The 20,252-nt window shown below is 38.3% G+C and overlaps 1 protein-coding gene across 1 annotated transcript in view; it reads right to left on the bottom strand.

The window, feature by feature from the left end:
- LOC124795014 (sodium leak channel NALCN) overlaps positions 1 to 20,252 on the bottom strand; it is a 402,332-nt gene that overhangs the window by 27,255 nt on the left and 354,825 nt on the right. Inside the window, exons 29-30 of the mRNA XM_047258779.1 lie at positions 14,649 to 14,805; positions 2,401 to 2,523 (exon numbers count right to left, since the gene is read on the bottom strand). Of these exons, the coding sequence (XP_047114735.1) occupies positions 2,401 to 2,523; positions 14,649 to 14,805 (280 nt within the window). The remainder of the gene's footprint in view (positions 1 to 2,400; positions 2,524 to 14,648; positions 14,806 to 20,252) is intronic.

The following is a 20,252-nucleotide window of genomic DNA, read 5'->3' as shown; positions in this document are numbered from 1 at the left end:
AGTGAAAATGTACTTTGCTATCGACACAGTGAAAATGTACTTAATTCATTAGACAAAAAACTGCAGGCAACTGGTTTGCTTTGTGATCTGCCAAATGTAAATGACAATATCCTATTAAGTAAATTAGAATATTATGGTGTAAGAGGAAATGCTGCAAACTGGTTTAAATCTTATATCTCTGTCAGGAAACAAAGGATGTTATTAGGAAAGAGACACGTATTAAGCTACCAGGCATCATCCAACTGGGAACTATTTACATGTGGGGTCCCACAAGGTTCCACCTTAGGGGCCTTACTTTTTCGTGTGTATATCAATGACTTTTCATCATTAACATTACCAGATGCCAAGTTTGTTTTGTTTGCCAATGTTACAAACATTGCAATAAATAGCAAATCAACTGTAGTCTTAGAAAGATCAGCTAATAAAATATTTGTGGACATTAACACTGGTTCCTAGCCAATTCTTTGTCACTAAAGATTGAAGAAACACACTATATGCAGTTCAGAACATGTAAGGGGTGTCCCATGAGTATATGCCTAACATATGTGGACAAGCATATAGAATAAGTGGACAGTGTTAAATTCTTGGGATTACAGCTTGATAATAAATTCAACTGGGAGGAGCACACCCCAGAAATGCTGAAGCTTCTAAACAAATCTCTATTTGCAATGCGAATTCTGTCAGACATAGAAGATACTATGTTTAATTTCACTCTGTAATGTAATTATGGGATTATTTTTTGGGTTAATTCATCAAGCCAAGCTAAAGTTTTCCAAGCACTAAAATGTGCAATAAGAGTTATATGTAGTGTGAACTCAAGAACATCCTGCAGAGGCCTGTTTAGGGAACTAGGGATACTAATTACTGATTCCCAATATATTTATTTCCTTAATGAAATTTGTCATTAAAATATATCACTTTTTCAAATCAACAGCTCAGTTCATGGAATCAATACTAGAAATAAGGATAATATTCAAAAGGATTTAAAGTCACTTACTCTTGCACAAAAAGGTGTGCATTATTCAGGAACAAACATTTTCAATAAATTGCCAGCAGCCATAAAAAGTTTAACAAGCAATGAAATTCAGTTTAAGAAAAGCCTAAAGGATTTATTGGTGGCCAACTTCTTCTCCATTGATGAATTTCTCAGTAGAAGCAACTGATTTTTATAAAGTACGATCTAACTTCTGCAGGATTTCAGTGCAGTAATGTGTTCATTGTAAATAAGTATTGTAGTAGTTCTATTATATGTTTATTACCTTATAAATAAAAAAAAATTTTTTTTAATTTTAAATTCAGTGCGGTAATGCGATCTTAGTAAATGAGTGTTGTAAAGTGATCCTTTCGTATAGTGCTCATTAAAAAAAGAGAGAGAGACAATCATTCCACTTGGGATCTGAGAAAGGTATATTTGCTTATTTGTTTTAGTTGTAAATATTTATCATGTATTACTGTTTTTTTTGACATGTTATACATCCTGGAGGACCTCCTTACTATGGATCAATTGGAATGAAAGTAAATGTAATCTAATCTAGTTTAAAAATTCAGAAGTTCACCTTCAGAAAGTGTACACATTTCAGATAATTTGTTTCACATTTGGTTGGTGGTGGCACCTTCTAGGATACTACTGTAATCATCTCTTACACAACAGCAATTTTGTGATTATTTATTAAAAAAGATGATGACTAATGGTGCCTTGAAAAATTTTGTCATGTTATCAGAAAACTGAAGACTGTCACAAGTGGTACATGACATCAAACAAAAGTTGATAGCTTCACTACACTTTGTTAAGTAAATATGACAGAGAGCACCTGTTGGTATGTGGGGCCATTACACTACTATTTCTTCAGTTTAAAAAGTCCTGCTTTATAAAATTTCTATTATGGTTTGTCTTTGCAACATCCTGTATTAAATATCAATACTGGCAGCAGTTTCTCACATAGTAAGGGCATGTAATATTGTTAATGGTGAATAGTCTGTTGGATAGAGACAATAAGCTTAGCAGCTTCCTTGCTGCTATTCTCAAGAAGAGTAGGATAGGGGACAGCACTGGGTTCCCCCACCCCCTTTTTTTTTCTTTCAACTGTAATAATACAAACATAGCATACACTGCACAAGCACTCATCACAGTCATTCATATGACTCAGATGCACAGTTTGACAATTCATGACAGAATGGGGGAAAGCGCTTCATTAAGAGTTGGTCCAAGATGGAAAAGTGGGATTTACACACCTGCCACCAACATTCATTTCATAAGTGTGGGCTTGACTTCTACTTTGATTACAGCCTGTAACTTCTCAATTTATTTACAGTTTCTCATTTTAGCATTGTTTGACAATAGTTAGGTTTATAAGTTCTAAAAATATGGCAGTATCATTATCATAATGAATGATAATTTACCTTAGAGTCTCCTTCACTGTCCCTGTCAACACTGTTCTCTTTTATTTTGTCTTCTGGGTGGTCTTGCACTGGGGCTGTTTCATTAGTGGCTCTTAGACCAGCTATCAGACTGTTCTGTTGTTTCTGAAAATAAATAATCAACCATAGGTATTTGGTATACATACAACAGATACCACTTAAAATTCTCTCTCTCTCAACACACACACACACGCACACACACACACACACACACACACACACACATCTTGACTAAAAAAAATTGAAACTGCTTGCATTAGTAAGGAACTGTTTGTTTGGGAATATTCGTGCTAGAGTATTTTCAGTATTTAACTGATACTTTAAGCAGTGATAGCCTCTGCAAAATTTAGTCAACTCAGTGACAGTGGGCTAGCAAATTAATACAGATAGGTCCTTATGCACTAATAAAGTATGAAAAATAGTTCCTCGTCGAATATCTGAGCAGCATTGTTCATTTTGTGTGTGTGTGTGTGATTATTATTATTATTATTATTATTATCATCATCATGAAACTCTCACTGAAGTCGAGCCAAGACATAGATTCTCAAAAGCATGCAGTTACATTAACAGCTAGCATCAATAACTCATGGAGGTGGCTATTGTGGTCTTCAATGTGAAGACTCTCTCCACAGAAGTCTCTCTTGTGCAAGTCTTTTTATCTCTGAATAACTACTGCATATTACATCCATAACGAGAGGCAAAAGTTAGTACAAATTTGTGTGTGTGTAAAAACTCAACGTGTGAAGCATACAACTACCACCGTGTTATCTTAGTGAAAGACCTTGCTAAGAACCCAAGGAAATTCTGGTATTTTGTACAATTTCTGAGCAGGTCAAAGGCTTATATCCAGTCACTCATTGACCAGTTCACTGTGACAATAGAAGACAGCAAAAGCAAAGCTAAAGTTTTAGATTTTGGAAAGGAGGATGACACAAATGTACCATCATCTGAGCATCACACAGACTCCTGTATGGGGGAGATAGTAATAGGCATCCATGGTGTAGAGAAGCAACTGAAAGAGTTGAAAATGAATAAGACACCAGGTCTGAATGGAATCCCCAGTTTTACTGAGCATACTCTATGGCATTTGCCCCTTACTTAACTTGCATTTATCGTGACTCTCTCACCCAGTGCAGAGTCCCAAGTGACTGGAAAAAAGCACAGGTGACTCCTATACAAAAGAAGGGCGAAAGAATGGATCTGCAAAGTTACAGACAAGTTTCCTTAACACTGGCTTGTGGCAGAGTTCTTGAACATATTCTCAGACTGTATATAATATATTTCATTGAGACAGAAAGGCCTCTGCCCACAAATCAGCACAGATTTAGAAAGCTTCGTTCATGCAAAACTCAATTTGCCCTTTTCCCATCATACACAAGTGGCTCAAAGACTTCTTAAGTAATAGAACCCAGTACAGTGTTCTTGATAGCAACATGAGGGTATTGTTAGGGTGCCCCAGGGAAGTGCAATAGGACTGCTCTTATTCTCCACATACAGGGCGGTTATAACTAAAGTCCTAGATTCAAAACAATGCAAAAAATGAATCACTGTAAAGAATGAAGTCAAAGTTGAATTAAACATTATTGCAGAAGGGGAAAATGTTATGTAAAAAAAATTAATGAAAATTTTACCACTACATGGCACTGTAAGCGGCAGAATATGCAAAATAAAAGAGGTGGGATACATGGCTGTGCCTCATTTGCATCTGAGATTCTTAGCATGACTGTCTCGATGCAGGATCATGTGCTGCCGGTAAAGCTCTAAAGAAGTTCTGGACACACTAGGGTACGAAAAAAGAGGTTGTCTGCCATGGGTCTGGAGAAAATGATAGCAACACTTGAAAAGATAGTTTCTTTTGAAGTGTAATGTGCCAGAGAGAGGTAAACAGTTGATCTGATACCAGTAGAAGATGTGGCCACAGTACATCAGGGGGTCATGCAATGGCATGCAAACACTCATTGAATGGGGAATTGTCTGAACTTTGGACATGGCCTGTGTGCACAGCACATAAAATTCTACCAAACATCTTGCACTGCTATCCATACAAAAGTATCCACATTCAGGAGTTACTTCATGCTGATCTGTCAGTAAGACAAACATTTGCTCTAGAATTACTTGCTTGCATGGAAGTGAACATTCGGCCATGGGAGATTCTATGGACAGACTAAGCTCATTTCCATCTTTAAGGACATGTCAATACAAAGGATTGCGGAATATGGGCAATGGAAAATCCACCTGCACATCAACTGGTTCTGCTTCATTCTGCAAATGTAACTGTGTGGTGTGAATTGATGGCATCATTTATCATAGGACAATATATTTTTGACACGATGATTCCTGTGTGTCTTGTTACCTGGCAAATGCCATTACAGTCTTCTGCACACCAATGTCATTCCAACCCTTCAACACTGTGGGTATGTGGGTAAGGTCATTTTTATGCAAGATGGAACTCCTCTGCACATTGCACAGCCAGGAAGCAGCTGCTGCACTGACATTTTGGAAATGCTGCAATTATCAGCTGTCATTTCCCTACAGCCTGGTCATTCAGATCACTTGTTCTTAATCCATGTGACTTCATGCTGTGAGGTATTCTGAAAGATATTGGTTCAATGCTCTGATTACAATTGAAGGTACGCATTGCACAGCACATTTTGAGCATGACCCTTGAGACACTCCAATCTTTTGTGGAACATGCTGTTTCTCAATTTCAACTTTTGGATGAAACTGGGGGACAGCATATTCAACATGCCTTGTGCCAATCTCACAACAATTAAAAACTGATTTAATTGTTGCTTTTATGTGATTTTTGGTCTTAGGGCAGTTAAAAACCGATTTTCCCCCATCCAGTGTGGTGCAACCTTTCCATAGTAGGTGGGATTACCTAACAGTGCCATAACTGTTGAATGCCAAACTTGTGAGGTCATGCACATTGTACAATACAATTGCTTTTATGTACAACTCACTTATGTTATTGTTCTTACAGTGGCATTTAGTGGGAAAAGTCTTGTTAAACTTTTTCTGTTTCCATAACATTTTCCACTTTTTCGATAATATTCTTTTTTGATTCGACATCAGCATGAGGAGTGTTTCTTTTTTTTTACAGCATTGTGGAACTGGAACTTTAATTATAATAATACTGTACATACATGATCTGATGGACAGGATGAGCAGCAATCTGGGGTTGTTTGCTGATAATGCTGTCGTGTATTTGCAATGTGTCATCACTGAGTGACTGTAGAAGTATACACAATGACTTAGACGAAATTTCTAGTTGACATGATGAACAGTAGCTTGCTCAGATAAGTAGGAAAAACAAACTTGTAACATTAGAAAACAGCATAAGTAATGTGTTGCTTGACAGTCACCTCGATTAAGTAGCTAGGGTAACATTGTCAAGCAATATTAAATGCAAAAAGCAAATAAGGATTGTAGTAGGGAAGGTGAATGGTTGACTTCTGTTTAATGGGTGAATTTTTTTTTTTTTTGGGGGGGGGGGGGGGGGTGGGGTGGTTTGGTTCACCTGTAAAAGAGAACATGTGCACAACATTAATGTGACCCACACTTGATACTGCTTGAGTGTTTGGGATCGCCATCAGGTCAGATTAAACGACAACATTGAGGCAGTTCAGAGGTGGACAGCTAGATTTATTACCGGTATATTGCGGCAACACAAGAGTATTACAAGATGGTTCGTGAACTCAAATGGGAATCCCTGGTGGAGCACTACTGAGGAAATTTGAAGAACTGGCATCTGAAGCTGACTGCAAAACAAATCCACTGCTGCCAATGTACATTTTGCCTAAGAACCATGAAGATAAGATAAGAGCAATTAAATCTCTTACAGAGGTATATAGGCTGTTGCTTTTCCCTCACTCAATTTGCAAGTGGAACAGGAAAGGAAATGATTAGTGGTGGCAGAATATATTCTCCACCACTCCCCTTACGGAGACTTGTGAAGTATGTATGTAGAGGTAGATTTGAATCTGCTACAATATTCAAACCTTGATCTCTCTCTACAATTTTTACCCCCACGCTAAGCTGAATTACCAAAGTGATGGTTCCTAGATGTCTTAAAGATTTGTCATAACAATCAATCCTTTTTTTTTAGTAAGATTGCACCTTAAATTTGTTTTTTCCCCAATTGATATGGTTCCTTCTTATTAGTCATTCAATCTATACATCTAATCTTCAGGATTCTTCTGTACCATAACGTTTCAAAAGCTTCTATTCTCTTCTTGCCTGAGTTGTTTATTGTCAGTCTTTCACTTCCATGCAAGGCTACACTTCAGGCAAATACTTTCAGAAAAGAATTTATAATATTGAAATTTATATCTGATGTTAACAAATTTCTCTCTTTCAGAATGGCTTTCCTTATTATTGTCAATTTGTATTTTATATCCTCTCTACCTTGGATATCATCAGTTACTTTACTACTCTACTACTTTTAGTATCACATTTCCTAATCTACTTTCTTCAGCAGCACTTGATATAATATGTCTTTATTCCTTTATCATTGTTTTATTTTTGTTGATGTTCATTTTATAACCACTTTTCAAGACACAGTCCATCCTGTTCAACTGTTCTTATAAGTCTATGATACAATTGCAATGTTATTGGCAAACTTCAAAGTTTTTATTTCTTATTTTGTCAATTACTGCTTCCCTTTCATGTCTTTTGATTCACATAACTGCAGTTCAATTTCTGTACAAACCGTGAATAATATTTCATCAACACTATCACAACTTTTATCTAGAAGGGGCAGTCAATAAAAAAAAGACAGAAAAAAGTAAGTAAACTGTTCATTATTTCAAAAGTAATTACCAGGACTGTTAAGAAATCTATCCCACTGTGAAACAAGACAGTCCGTGTCTTGATGTACAAATGTTTGCAGAACCAGGATTGTACCCAGGCTTGCATCTCTTCATCCAAAGCAAATTGATGGCCACAGATGTTTTTCCTCTGATCTCAAAACATACAGGTATCACATGGGGAGAGATTGGCACTGTGTGGAGAATGTGTAAGGGCTTCTCAGTGAAATTTCCACAACATAATTGAAACGACAGTGGCAATGTGTGAACCTATCCACATGTTCCCAAGGTTGTTTTGACTATACTGCAGAAGTTTTGCTGGGAAGCCCTTACACATCCTCCATACAGTTCCAATCTCTGCCCATGCAATTTCCATGCATTTGGAGACCTGAAGAAAGACATTTGTGGCCACTGATTTGCTACAGATGAAGAGGTACATACATGGGTACAATCATGGTCCCACAGGCGGTTGCAAACATTTTTCTATGAAGGCACTGACCATCTTGTCACACAGTGGAATAAATGTACTGGCATTTGTGGAAATTACTTTTGAATTAATAAACAGTTTACTTATTTTCTTCCACATGTCTCATTTTCATCTAATTTCCTCTAATAAATCTACAACTGCTACAGACATGGGTTTACTTTCTTTCACTCATCTTCTAAGATAAGTTGTTGGGCCAGTATTGCTTAACATTTTCTTGCATTTCTGTGGAAGCCAACCAAACTGATCTTTCCTAGGGTTGTCCTGTATCAGTTTTTCCAATCTTCCGCTAATAATTCCTATTAATATTTTGCAACTATGCCTACTTAAACTGGTAGTTCAATAACACTGACACCTGTCGCAACCTGCTCTTTTTGGAATTGGCATTACTGCATTCTTCTTGAAGTATGAGGACATTCTGACTATCTCATATATCCTACACACCAGTTGGCATTGTTTTGCCTTCCAAGGATTTCAATCATTTTGAGGGTATGTCATTTGCTTCAGGAACTTTGTTACAGTTTAGGTTTTCGTTACCTCCTTTTCCCTTTCTACAACATTGTCTTCATGTTCCATTTCCATTGTATCTGAACTATATATTCCTTACATTTCTCAAATTTCCCTTCTTTGCTTAGTACTGGCTTGCCATCTGACTTCTTGATATTCATACAGTTGCTTCCCTTTTCCCCAAACATATCTGTGGGTAGCATCTATCTTTCCTATAGCCAAGCATGCTTCTACAACTTTGATCAATGCACTCTAACCACACCTGCCCAGCCACTTTGCACTTTCTGTCAATCTCATTTTTAGACTTCTGTATTCCTTTTTGCCTGCTTCATATTCTTAATTTATGTATTTTCCCTTTTTTTCAATTAAATTCAGTATCTAGTGTGTTACCCAAGGATTTCTATAGGGCCTTGTCTTTTTACCCATTTGATCCTCTGCAGTCTTCACTGTTTTATTTCTCAGCACTACCTATTTGTCTCCTATTGTATACCATTATATACTGAAGAGCCATAGAAACTGGTACACCTGCCTAATATCGTGTAGTGCCCCCTTGAGCATGCAGAAGTGCTACAACATGACACAGTATGGACTTGACTAAAGTCTGAAGTAGTGCTGGAGGGAATTGACACCATGAATCCCACACAGCTGTCCATAAATCCGTAAGGTTCGAGGAGGTGGAGATCTCTTCAGAACTGCATGTTACTAGATATCCCAGATATGCTCAATAATGTTCATGTCTGGGGAGTTTGGTAGCCAGAGGAAGTGTTTAAACTCAGAAAAGTGTTCCTGGAGCCACTCTGTAGCAATTATGGACATGCGGGGTGTTGCATTGACTTGCTGGAATTGCCCAAGTCTGTCGGAATGCACAAAGACATGAATGGATGCAGGTACTCAAACAGTTGACACTATTGTGCATTTCATGCAACTGTTTCAGCATCATGATTGGCCTCACCTTCATGCGTTTTTAAATTGAAGTCAGCTGCTTAAAGGAAGTCCCTCTAACAAAGGAATCACTTTCAAAGGACACCAGATATCCAAGTAGTACAGGAATTAGCATATTTTATCAAAACAAAAGAGGGATTAGAGATTAAGTTAGTGAACTGCTTATAGATGTTGGCTCTGACATTATTGGTATATCAGAGCACAACTTAAATGAGGCTTCCTTTACCAGCATACAGTCTGCCCCGGTAGCTGAGTGGTCAGCGTGACAGACTGTCAATCCTAAGGGCCCGGGTTCGATTCCCGGCTGGGTCGGAAATTTTCTCCGCTCAGGGACTGGGTGTTGTGTTGTCCTAATCATCATCATTTCATCCCCATCGACGCACAGGTCGCCGAAGTGGCGTCAAATCGAAAGACCTGCACCAGGCGAACAGTCTACCCGACGGGAGGCCCTAGCCACATGACATTTCCATTTTTATACCAGGATACAGATCAGCTGGCTGTTTTTCAAGGTGTTCTTTGAGGAGCAGGGGTGGCCATGTATGTAAAAAACAGTATTTCATTTCAGTCCATAGATGTATGATGGCACTGCACTGAACAGTTATTTGAATGTTGTTTATAGGTCCCCTAACTCTTGGCTTCAGAGCATTTCTGCTCAAGCTAGAGAGGGTTCTTGGTTCACTTTATTGGAAGATCTCCCAAACTCATATGACCTTATGCAGACTGTGTTTTTTCCAACCAGGATACAGGGTAACAGTAGCACAGCCACAGCCAATATTATTATTCATTCTTCATTACTAGATGGGCATTCAGTTAGTAAAAGAGTAAATGGCCTTACAGACCATGATGTGCAAATTTTAACACTAAAAGGCTTTTGTACACAAACAAATGTTATATGTACTATGTAGGAAAGCTAATCCAATGGCAATAAAGGGTTTTTCTAAACCTTATTAAGGAACGAGAGTGGCAGGAATTTTATAGTGCTAATAACATAGATGACAAATATAATACTTTCCTTAGCAGATTTCTCATGGCCTTTGAGGGCTGCCTTCCCTTGGAATGTACTGAACAGTGTACTAGCAGTAAAAGGCAGCCTGGGTGGATGACTAATAGGATAAGGATATCATGTAGAACAAAGCAGGAATTATATCAAAATGTTAGAAGTAGTCACAATCAAGCTATAGTAGCCCATTACAAACAGTGCTGTACGATGCTTAAACATGTTATTAGGAAGGCAAAGAGTATGTGTATGCAAATAGAATAGCTAATTCACAGGATAAAATTAAAACCATATGGTCAGTTGTGAAGGAAGTATCTGGTCAGCAGCACTAGGTCAATGATATAAAGTCAGTTCGTAGTAAAAATATTTCTGTTATGATAAGTCAGATATATGTACAGAATTTAACAATCATTTTCTGAGCATTGCTGGTGCATTAAATGAAAACTTAGTTTCTACAGGAAATACTCCTCTATGATACTGACAAGGGGGAGATTGAATCAATAATTAAATCACTGTAGACTAAGTACTCTCATGGATATGATGGAGTGCCTAGCAGAATATTACAGTACTGCACATGTTAGACCCTTACTTAGCCATATTTGTACTTTTTCCTTTAAGAATGGTCAGTTTCCTGAACGATTTAAGTACTGAGTAGTAAAGCTGCTTTATAAAAAGGGAGAAAAGGATAATATCAACAATTTTAGACCTTTTTCTATGCCATAAGTGTTTGATAAAGTTATTGAAAAGGCTGTGTATGTAAGGATAATTGAGCATTTTATATCACATAATTTGCTGCCAAATGTACAGTTCAGCTTTAGAAGTGGTTTAACAACTGAAAGTACTATATTCTTTTTTCTATGTGAGGTACTGGTTGGATTAAACAAAAGGTTTTGAAGCCATATTTTTTGATTCAACTAAGGTGTTTGATTGTGTTGACCACAAGATATTTCTCCAGAAGTTGGACCATTATGGAATACGGGGAGTGGCTCACAATTGGTTCACCTCTTACTTTAACAACAGACAGCAAAAGGTCATTATAGTGGTTGTGATGTGGGAGGCACAGTCAAACGGGGGAGGGGAATTGTCCCAGGGATGAGTGTTGGGGCCACTCCTGTTCCTTATTAATATAAATCATATGCCCTCTAGTATTACAGATAATTCTAAAATACTTCTCTTCGCTGAAGGCACTAGCTTGTTAGTAAAGGACATTGTGTGCAACATTGACTCTGTTTCAAACAGTGAAGTTCATGACATAAGTTCATGGCTTGTAGAAAATAAAGGAACGCTAAATCACAGTAAGACTCAGTTTTTATAGTTTCTAACACATATTTCAACAAAACACGGTTTTAATTTCACATAATGGGCATACAATTAGTGAAACTGAACAGTTCAAATTTCTAGGTGTTCAGATAGATAGTAAACTGTCGTGGAAAGCCCACATTCAGGATCTTGTTCAAAGACTTCATGCTGCCATTTTTACCATTCGAACGGTATCCAAATTAAGTGATCATTTGACATGAAAATTAATCTACTTTGCTTATTTTCATTAGCTTATGTTGTATGGTATTATATTTTGGGATAACCTGGCCCATTCTCAAAGGATATTTTTGGCTCAGAAATGTGCAGTTTGGGCAATAAGTGGTGTAAGTTCGTAAACCTCTTGTCGAACCCTGTTCACTAGTCTTGGTATTCTGACTTTGGCCTATCAATATATATATATTCTTTACTGTTGTTTTTTGTTAATATATATATACACACACACACATTCTTTACTGTTGTTTCTTGTTAACAATATCAGCTTATTTCCAAGAATTAGCAGCTTTCATTCAGCTAATACTAGGTAGAAATCTAATCTGTATTTGGATAGAACGTCCTTAACTCTTGTGCAGAAAGGTGTGCAGTATACTGCTGCATCCATTTTCAGTAAGCTACCACAAGAATTCAAAAATCTTAGCAGTGATCCACGCATTTTCAAACTGAAACTGAAGTGTTTCCTCATGCATCACTCCTACTATTCTGTCGAGGAGTTCCTTGAAAAATTAAGCTGATTCCTGTGTTATATTGTTGATTACATTTACTTAAACTTATGGTTTGACTTTTTTTAAATTCATGGACATTTTATTTTACCTGCTATTACTTTTATGTTGTAGTTCCTTGTACTGACATTATCCATGACCTTGGAGATTTTCTCCTCAATTTGGTCCTACAGAACTAGACATGTAAATAAATAAAAAAAGGGCAGAATGCTTACGTACATGTCACCTGGCAGAGTCATATCTAGAGGTATCAGGGGTCCCATATCACTCCAACTGCACACACCCCACACCATTACAGAACCTCCACCAGCTTGAACAGTCCCCTGCTGAGATGCAGGGTTTTTGGATTCACGAGGTTGTCTCCATACCTATACACGTCCATCTGCTTGATACAATTTGAAATGAGACTCATCCAACCAGGCAACATGTTTCCAGTCATCAACAATCCAATGGCAGTGTTGATGGGCCCAGGTGAGACGTAAAGCTTTGTGTCGTGCAATCATCAGGGGTACATGAGCGGGTCTTCAGCTCCAAAAGTCCATATTGGTGATGTTTCATTGACTGGTTCACTTGTTGATGACCCGGGATTGAGACTTGCAGCAATTTGCGGAAGGGTTGCACTTCTGTCATGTTGAATCATTCTCATCATTCATCATTTGTCCTGTTCTTGCAGAAACGTTTTCCAGACTCAGCAATGCCAGAGATTTCATGTTTTACCAGATTCCTGGTATTCATGATACACATGTGAAATGTGTTGCGTGGAAGAATCCCCACTTCATCGCTGCCTCGGAGATGATGTGTCCCATCGCTCATGCACCGCCAACAACACCACGTTCAAACTCGCTTAAATCTTGATAACCTGTCAATGCAGCAGCAGCAATAACTAAACTAACAACCGTGCCAGACACTTGTTGTTTTATATAGGCATTGCCGACCACAGTACCATATTCTGCTGGTTTACATATCTCTGTATTTGAATATGCATGTCTATACCAGTTTCTTTGGCGTTTCAGTGTATAATCTATCTGAAGCCTTCTGGTGTCCCCAAGTTCTCTTACATATATATATACCCTTCTTTCACAAAACTTAAACAAGTAGTTAATGTAATTTAATCAGAGCACTGGAGCTCACTGGTGGGGTGTTTATAGCACCTGTGATTTTGACAGTACAGGGTGTTTCAAAAAGAATGGCCGATTTCAAAACTCCATATTTATTGATAAAAACATACTAGAAACATGGGATTAATTGAAAAATACTAACAAAATCTTAGTTTTAACTACACTGTTACAAATGCTCTATGTGTTCACTAGCAGATTGTAGCGCCTAGAACCGTTTGGCCACTCCGGCCCGCTATCTGCTATTACAGAAGTTACAGCAGCTGTTATTCTGCTCTTGACTTCTTCTGTGTCAGAAGGTAAAGGCAAGATTAACACACTTCCCTTCATGTGCCTCCCCCCCTCCCCCCCCAAGCCCCACACACAATCACATGGGGTCATGTCTGGTGATCTTGGAGGCCAAGAATGGAGGGCATTGTCTTGGACTCCCGAGCACCCTGTCCAGCACTGAGGCAGATAGTCATTGGGAAACTGATGTATATTGTTGTGCTAGAGTGGTGGAACTCCATCACATTGAGAAATAAATTCTTCAGAGTCCTCTTGAAGTTGTGGGAAAAGCCAATTCATTCCGGTCATTGTGTTTTCCTCAAAAAGAAGGGACCATACACTTTTTTATGAGAAATGGCGCCAAAAATGTTCACTTTAGAAGAGTCTCTTTTCATGCTCAATAATGTCATGGGGGTTCTGGAGTAACCACAAGTGACTGACCAAAATCACTGACTCACTCTTTGCAAACTACAGCACACGAAACAACTTCTGTTGAGTGGATGCCATCTTACTTCTGACTGATTGGAATATGAGAAGATGCATTGACTGACATCTAAGGGCAATTTTCTGAAACTCTACACCACAAACTTTCAAACAACACACATTTCCTTGCTGGTACATCTAATGTTTCATAATTATTACCATCCAAAAGCAGGTCATTCTTCTTGAAACACTCTGTAAGGTGGATGTATTGACAGGTACACGAAGACACTATTATAATGTAGAACTTCCAATCAATTTTACATCAACACAACATCAATGCAAAGAATCTAGTTATAAATGGTTAAATTTAGGAATACACATCTCTCAGGGGGGAAAAAAACAGAACTACAGACAACAAGTTATTTTGTGGACTCTATAAAAAAAATTCTCAACAGTGTTATTCACAAATGTTTTAGAAAATTTCTTGTGGAAAAAACTGCAGTGTGGCTAAAATTCTTTTTGAATGAATTAGGAACAGACTTGGTCACAATAAAATATTAATTTACAGTAATTACTGGTTTTGGTCAGAATGTGACCATCTTCAAACCATTTAAGTAGAGTTGAGTGTGAATTTACAATATAATTCCTTACACTAACTGCGCGGATTTTTTTAAGACATCCTTCCAACCAAGTTCTTATTGTCTGCTTTGCAACTTCCTCTTCGATGATGTACTCAAATTCTTCACGAGCCAATAGCTCCTCTAACTGCAGAGCTTTTCGTATATCCACAGAACGATAGGACAGCATGCTGTAAAAAAAAAAAAAATAAAGGCAAGGTTTGTCATATTAGAAATAAAAAACTGGTGCCAAATAAATAAAAATTAGTTAAAATCCAATAACATACTTTTAATTTCAGTTTACAGTCTTTTAACTGGACTGTTATAATGCACTTTTTTGAAGTGTGGTGACAGTCCCTTCATTTTTGATAATCGCAACATCCAAGATCCTCAACAAGATCAATCAGTGAGGCACACATCATGGATGTGGGATGAGTCAAAGGATAATTTAACAAAAGACATACAACATATAGAAACTTAGTCTTTGAACTGTTTTAATAATAAACAGTGACAATATTGCTTACTGCTATTAGTACTTTAAATATTTAATATCCTTAGTGGTGAAGGATATTGATAATGGATCTGAAGCACTGGATTCAGCATCTGTCCAGCACCACCAGAGGCACGATCACAAGTCACGTGAATTGAACTGATAACTGCACGGAGCTAAGTGAGCGACTGCGGGCCAATCTTGTTTAGTATGCTGCTTGAGCTCCATTAAATCTAGCTGCAATTCAGATATCGACCCTGCTTTGGACACCAACTTCCTGGCTTATTTTCTTGATGTTTATACAGTGCTTCCCTCACAACAGATTTGGATTTGTTCCCAGATTAAGCACTCATGCTCACTGGGGACATTTTAGTAGCAACGATTTCTTACCCTACCTTGTTCACCACCGCTTCCTGTGTTATGGACCTCAAGTTCATGGAACTTTGGCAGTAACAGCTGTCACAGCAAGAGCAACAATTTGCAGCTCAAGAGCAATGCTAGAAAGAGTAGCAGGTTGCTCTTTTCCATCTCGTGTCTCAGCAGCAACAAATACACCAGTCAGTGGTCATGGCTATGGCCTCACTGCTGTTCCCTACATTCATCATGTCATCGAAGAGTTGGGAAGTCTACTACAGTTATTTTGAATTCCATTGTTTTGATTTTATACAAAGTGGTTCAAAAACTGAAATTGCTCTCAGACCCTACTGAACTCTCTTTCAATGATCCCTGTTCTCAGTTAGCCAAACACTGCAGTCAGCATACATACCTTGTTGCAACTAGGCTCCAGTTAAAGCAGTGTCATAAACAACATGGACAGCCATGTGCAGCTTGGGCTGCTGACTTGCAGAATAGTGCATGAAAATGCAGTTTCATGTGTCAGAACTGTAAAGTCTCCTATACAGAATCACTTATTTGAGATGTGGCTCTGCACCTCACCCACACCAGGGATGTTGCCATAAAAGCTTTAGCTATATCTGTTCCTAGTCTTCATGAAATACTTCAGACTGCTAAATCTACTAGATTGCATCAGAAGCTCAGTAAGGTTTTAAAAACAACACTCATGTTTCCAAGCTTTTAGTCACCCTTACAAGCACATGTCTACTAATGATTCAAACTCATCAACTTCTACTCCTGCCACCAAGTCTCATCCAAGTTCATGGACATTTGGAACACTGGTGCTACTCCTGGATCCTTAGTAATTTTGTCATGTATCAGCCTAACCATTTTATTAGAGTTTCTGAGCTCTGCATGCAGCTAAGTTACATAAAGTGACTAACTGTTGATCATGATCTGACAATTGGTTTGCCACCAGCTATGTATGTGTGTATTAAACTTTGGCATCTTGAATGAATATATTATCTATAAGGGTCTACTATTTTGAGCAATTTGGGCAGGAAAATTTATCTCTGATACCAAACTATAAATGGCTAAAGCACCTGCAGATTATTTTTCCTGCTATGAAAACCGGATCCGAAGGAGAAATAACACTATGGTTGGTAGTCTATTGCAAAGACGTCTTTCCAGAGGAGTGGTGGAAAAGACTACAGTTGTTTATGAACAATTATGGAAAGGATAGATTGCTACTCATCATAAAGATGACACTGAGATGCAGACAGGCATAACCACTAAAACTCTATTTTTTGGTTTTAACCATACTGTTTCCAAGTATTCTTAGAAAAATCTCAGTCATTATTAAGACATCAAGCAGACAACAGGAAGTAAATGACAGTGTGTGATTTTGATATTAATTTCCTGAAAGATACAAATAAAGGAAACACTTTGGAAATGTTACTCAACAAATAACCAGAGTTTTTTCATTAATTTGCTCAAAAGCCTTACAAAAGGAATAAGAACACTAATAGACAACATAGCTCTAGATGAACACTTAATTGATGAACCTAAATATTTATCCAGTAGTGAATGGCCTCTATGACTACAGCACACAGCTAGCCATATTAAATAAAGTGTATGTGTCTGTGTGTGTAGCGTTAGTTATCTCTGAAGAAGCAAATTGTTTGAGAGGTTAGGAATGTTTTCTATCTTGTTTATGTACTTATCACCTGCTCAACACCTCAATTATTTTGGTTGATTAGTATTGTGAATGGTTTGATGCAGCCCAGCATAACTTCCTCTTCTGTGCCAACCTTTTCATCTCAGAGTAGCAGTTACATCCAATATTTTCCGTTATTTGTTGGATGTATTCCAATCTCAATCTTCCCCTATAGTTTTTGACCTTTATGGTTACTGCTATGGCTATCTCTAGCACCAATGAACTTATTCATGATGTTCTGACACATTTCCTATCATCCAATCTGTTCTTCTATTCAGTTTTTTCCACTTATTGATTTCTTCACCAATTCTGTAGAGGACCACTTTATTTATCATCTTATCAGTCCACTCAAATTCCTGAAACATTTATGCGACACCAATCTCAAATGCTTTCATTTTTTCCTTTTCTGTATTTCCTACAGTCCATGATTCACTTCCAGACAATGCTGTGTTCCAGGCAGACATTCTCAGAAATTTCTTCCTCACATTAAGGTCTATGTTTGATAGTAGTGGACTTCTTTCAGTGACAAATGCTCTCTTTGACTACGTTACTCTCCTTCTTATGTCCTCTTTACTTGCTCTGTCACAGATTATTTTGCTTCCCAGGTAGCAGAACTTCTTCACTAATTTATTATGTGGTTTGATGTTAAGTTGTAGAAATCATTCTGTTACATTACACATAACAAAGAATTCAAAGAGTTTATACGTATAAGAAGATCTGTAACAAATGACATATGAAAAGAATATTTCTATAGGAATGATCAGCTCTTGTATAGTACAGAAATGGATGTGTTTTGTTTTATCTAAGTTAAAAAGATTGCTTTTTCAAGTGCTGAAGTTTCTACATTATGTTTGATTACAATATTTAAAAATTCTGCAAAGAGAATGTTTTCTGTATCTTTCATATAGAATGTCACATCAAAAGATATTTTACTGAATACTGAGAAATATACACACACCAAAAAAAGTTTTGCATCACCTCAGTTCTGAGTTCCAGAACCTGTACAGAAAATTGGAAGAGAGATCAACATAAACATCATTTCCGCCATTTTTACTGCTCATGAAACCAAACATTGCATCTTGTACCGCCGTAGAACGAGACCTTCACAGGTGGTTGTCCACAGATTGCTGTACACTCCGGTTCCCCTAATACCCAGTAGCACATAATCTTGATTTGATGTATGCCTGTATTCAATGTGGCATATTATCCACAAGTTCATCAAGGTACTGACGGTCCAGATTGTCCCACTCCTCAATGGCGATTTGACGTAGATCACTTGGAGTGGTTGGTGGGTCACGTCATCCATAAACAGCACTTTTCAATCTATCCCAGGCATGTGTGATAAGGTTCATGTTTTCAGAACATGCTGGCCACTCTAATCAAGCAATGTTGTTATCCTGAAGGAAGTCATTCACAAGATGTGCATGATGTGGGCACGAATTGTCATCCATGAAGACTGGGCGCGAACTGTCGTCCATGAAGATGAATGCCTCACCAATATGCTGCCGATATGGTTGCACTATCAGTCGAGGGTGGCATTCACGTATCGTACAGCCATTACGGCGTCTTCCATGACCATCAGAAGCACACCCTACATGATGCCACCCCAAAACAGCAGCGAACCTCCACCTTGCTGCACTCGCTGGACAGTGTTCCTAAGGCATTCAGCCTGACTGGGTTGCCTCTAAACATGTATCCGACGATTGTCTGATTGAAGGCATATGCGACACTCATCAGCAAAGAGAATGTTATGCCAATTATGAGTGGTCCATTCGGCATGTTATTGGGCCCATCTGTACAGCGTTGCATGCTATCGTGGTTGCAAAGATGGATCTCTCCATGGATGTCGGGAGTGAACTTGGGCATCATGTACCCTACTGTGCACAGTTTGAGTCGTAGCATGACGTCCTGTGGCTGCACAAAAAGCATTATTCAACCTGGTGGCGTTGCTGTCAGGGTTCCTCCGAGCCATAATCCGCAGGTAGTGGTCAACCACTGCTGTAGTAGCCCTTGGGTGGCTTGAGCGAGGCATGTCATTGACAGTTCCTGCCTCTCTGTATCTCCTCCATGTGCAACAAGTTTGGAAGCTAGGAGACGAGGTACTGGCAGAAGTGAAGCTGTGAGGACGGGGTGTGAATTGTGCTTGGGTAGCTCAGTTGGTAGAGCACTTGCCTGCGAAAGGCAAAGGTCCCGAGTTCGAGTCTCGGTCCGGCACACAGGTTTAATCTGCCAGGATGTTTCAAGATCGATTTGGTTCACACCTGGACACCTGGAAACTTCCCTTGTTGAGAGCCCTTTCTGGCACAGAGTAACAATGCAGATGTGATCGAACCACAGTATTGACCGTCTTGGCATGGTTGAACTACAGTCGACATGAGCCATGTACCTCCTTCCTGGAGGAATGACTGGCTGTCAGACCCCCTTTGTCTAACAGGCGTTGCTCATGTATAGTTGTTTACATCTTTGGGTGGGTTTAGTGACATCTATGAATAGTGAAAGGGACTGTGTTTATGATACAGTATCCACAGTCAACATCTATCTTGAGGAATTCTGGGAACTGGGGTGACGCAAAACCTTTTTTGATGTGCGTATAAGTATCTGAGTTTCAAGAAGGATTGTCTTAAAGGGAAATCTGATAAATAGTACCACCATTTTTGTTTCTTCATTACAAAATAATATAACAGCATAAGACAAACCTCTTGAAAAAGAACAAAATAATAGTTTTATATTGAAATAGACAGCAAACACAGACATGTTCATGCAAATGCAACTCACACACATGACCACTGTTTCTGGCTGCCAGGGCCAGACTCGACAGCCAGAGACAGTGGTCATGGTGTGTGAGTTGCATTTGTGTGTGTATGTTATCTATTTCAGAAGAAGGCCTTTTGGCCGAAAGCTTATGTATGTAGCAATCTTTCTGTTGTGCCTGTCTGAGAGTCAACTTCTCTGCTATATGGTGAGCAGCAATCTATCCTTTTCATAAAACTGTCATTATTCCATCCTGGATTTTCCATTGTTTAGTTTTTATATTAATAATTTCTTGAATTATACTAAAAATGTCATAGAAACTGTGAAACTTAAGTGTGAGCAAACAG

This window comes from Schistocerca piceifrons, chromosome 1 (assembly GCF_021461385.2).
Source record: "Schistocerca piceifrons isolate TAMUIC-IGC-003096 chromosome 1, iqSchPice1.1, whole genome shotgun sequence".
Classification (NCBI taxonomy): Eukaryota; Metazoa; Arthropoda; class Insecta; order Orthoptera; family Acrididae; genus Schistocerca; species Schistocerca piceifrons.
Note: the sequence above shows the minus strand (reverse complement) of the source record. Positions and strands in the feature narration are given on the sequence as shown.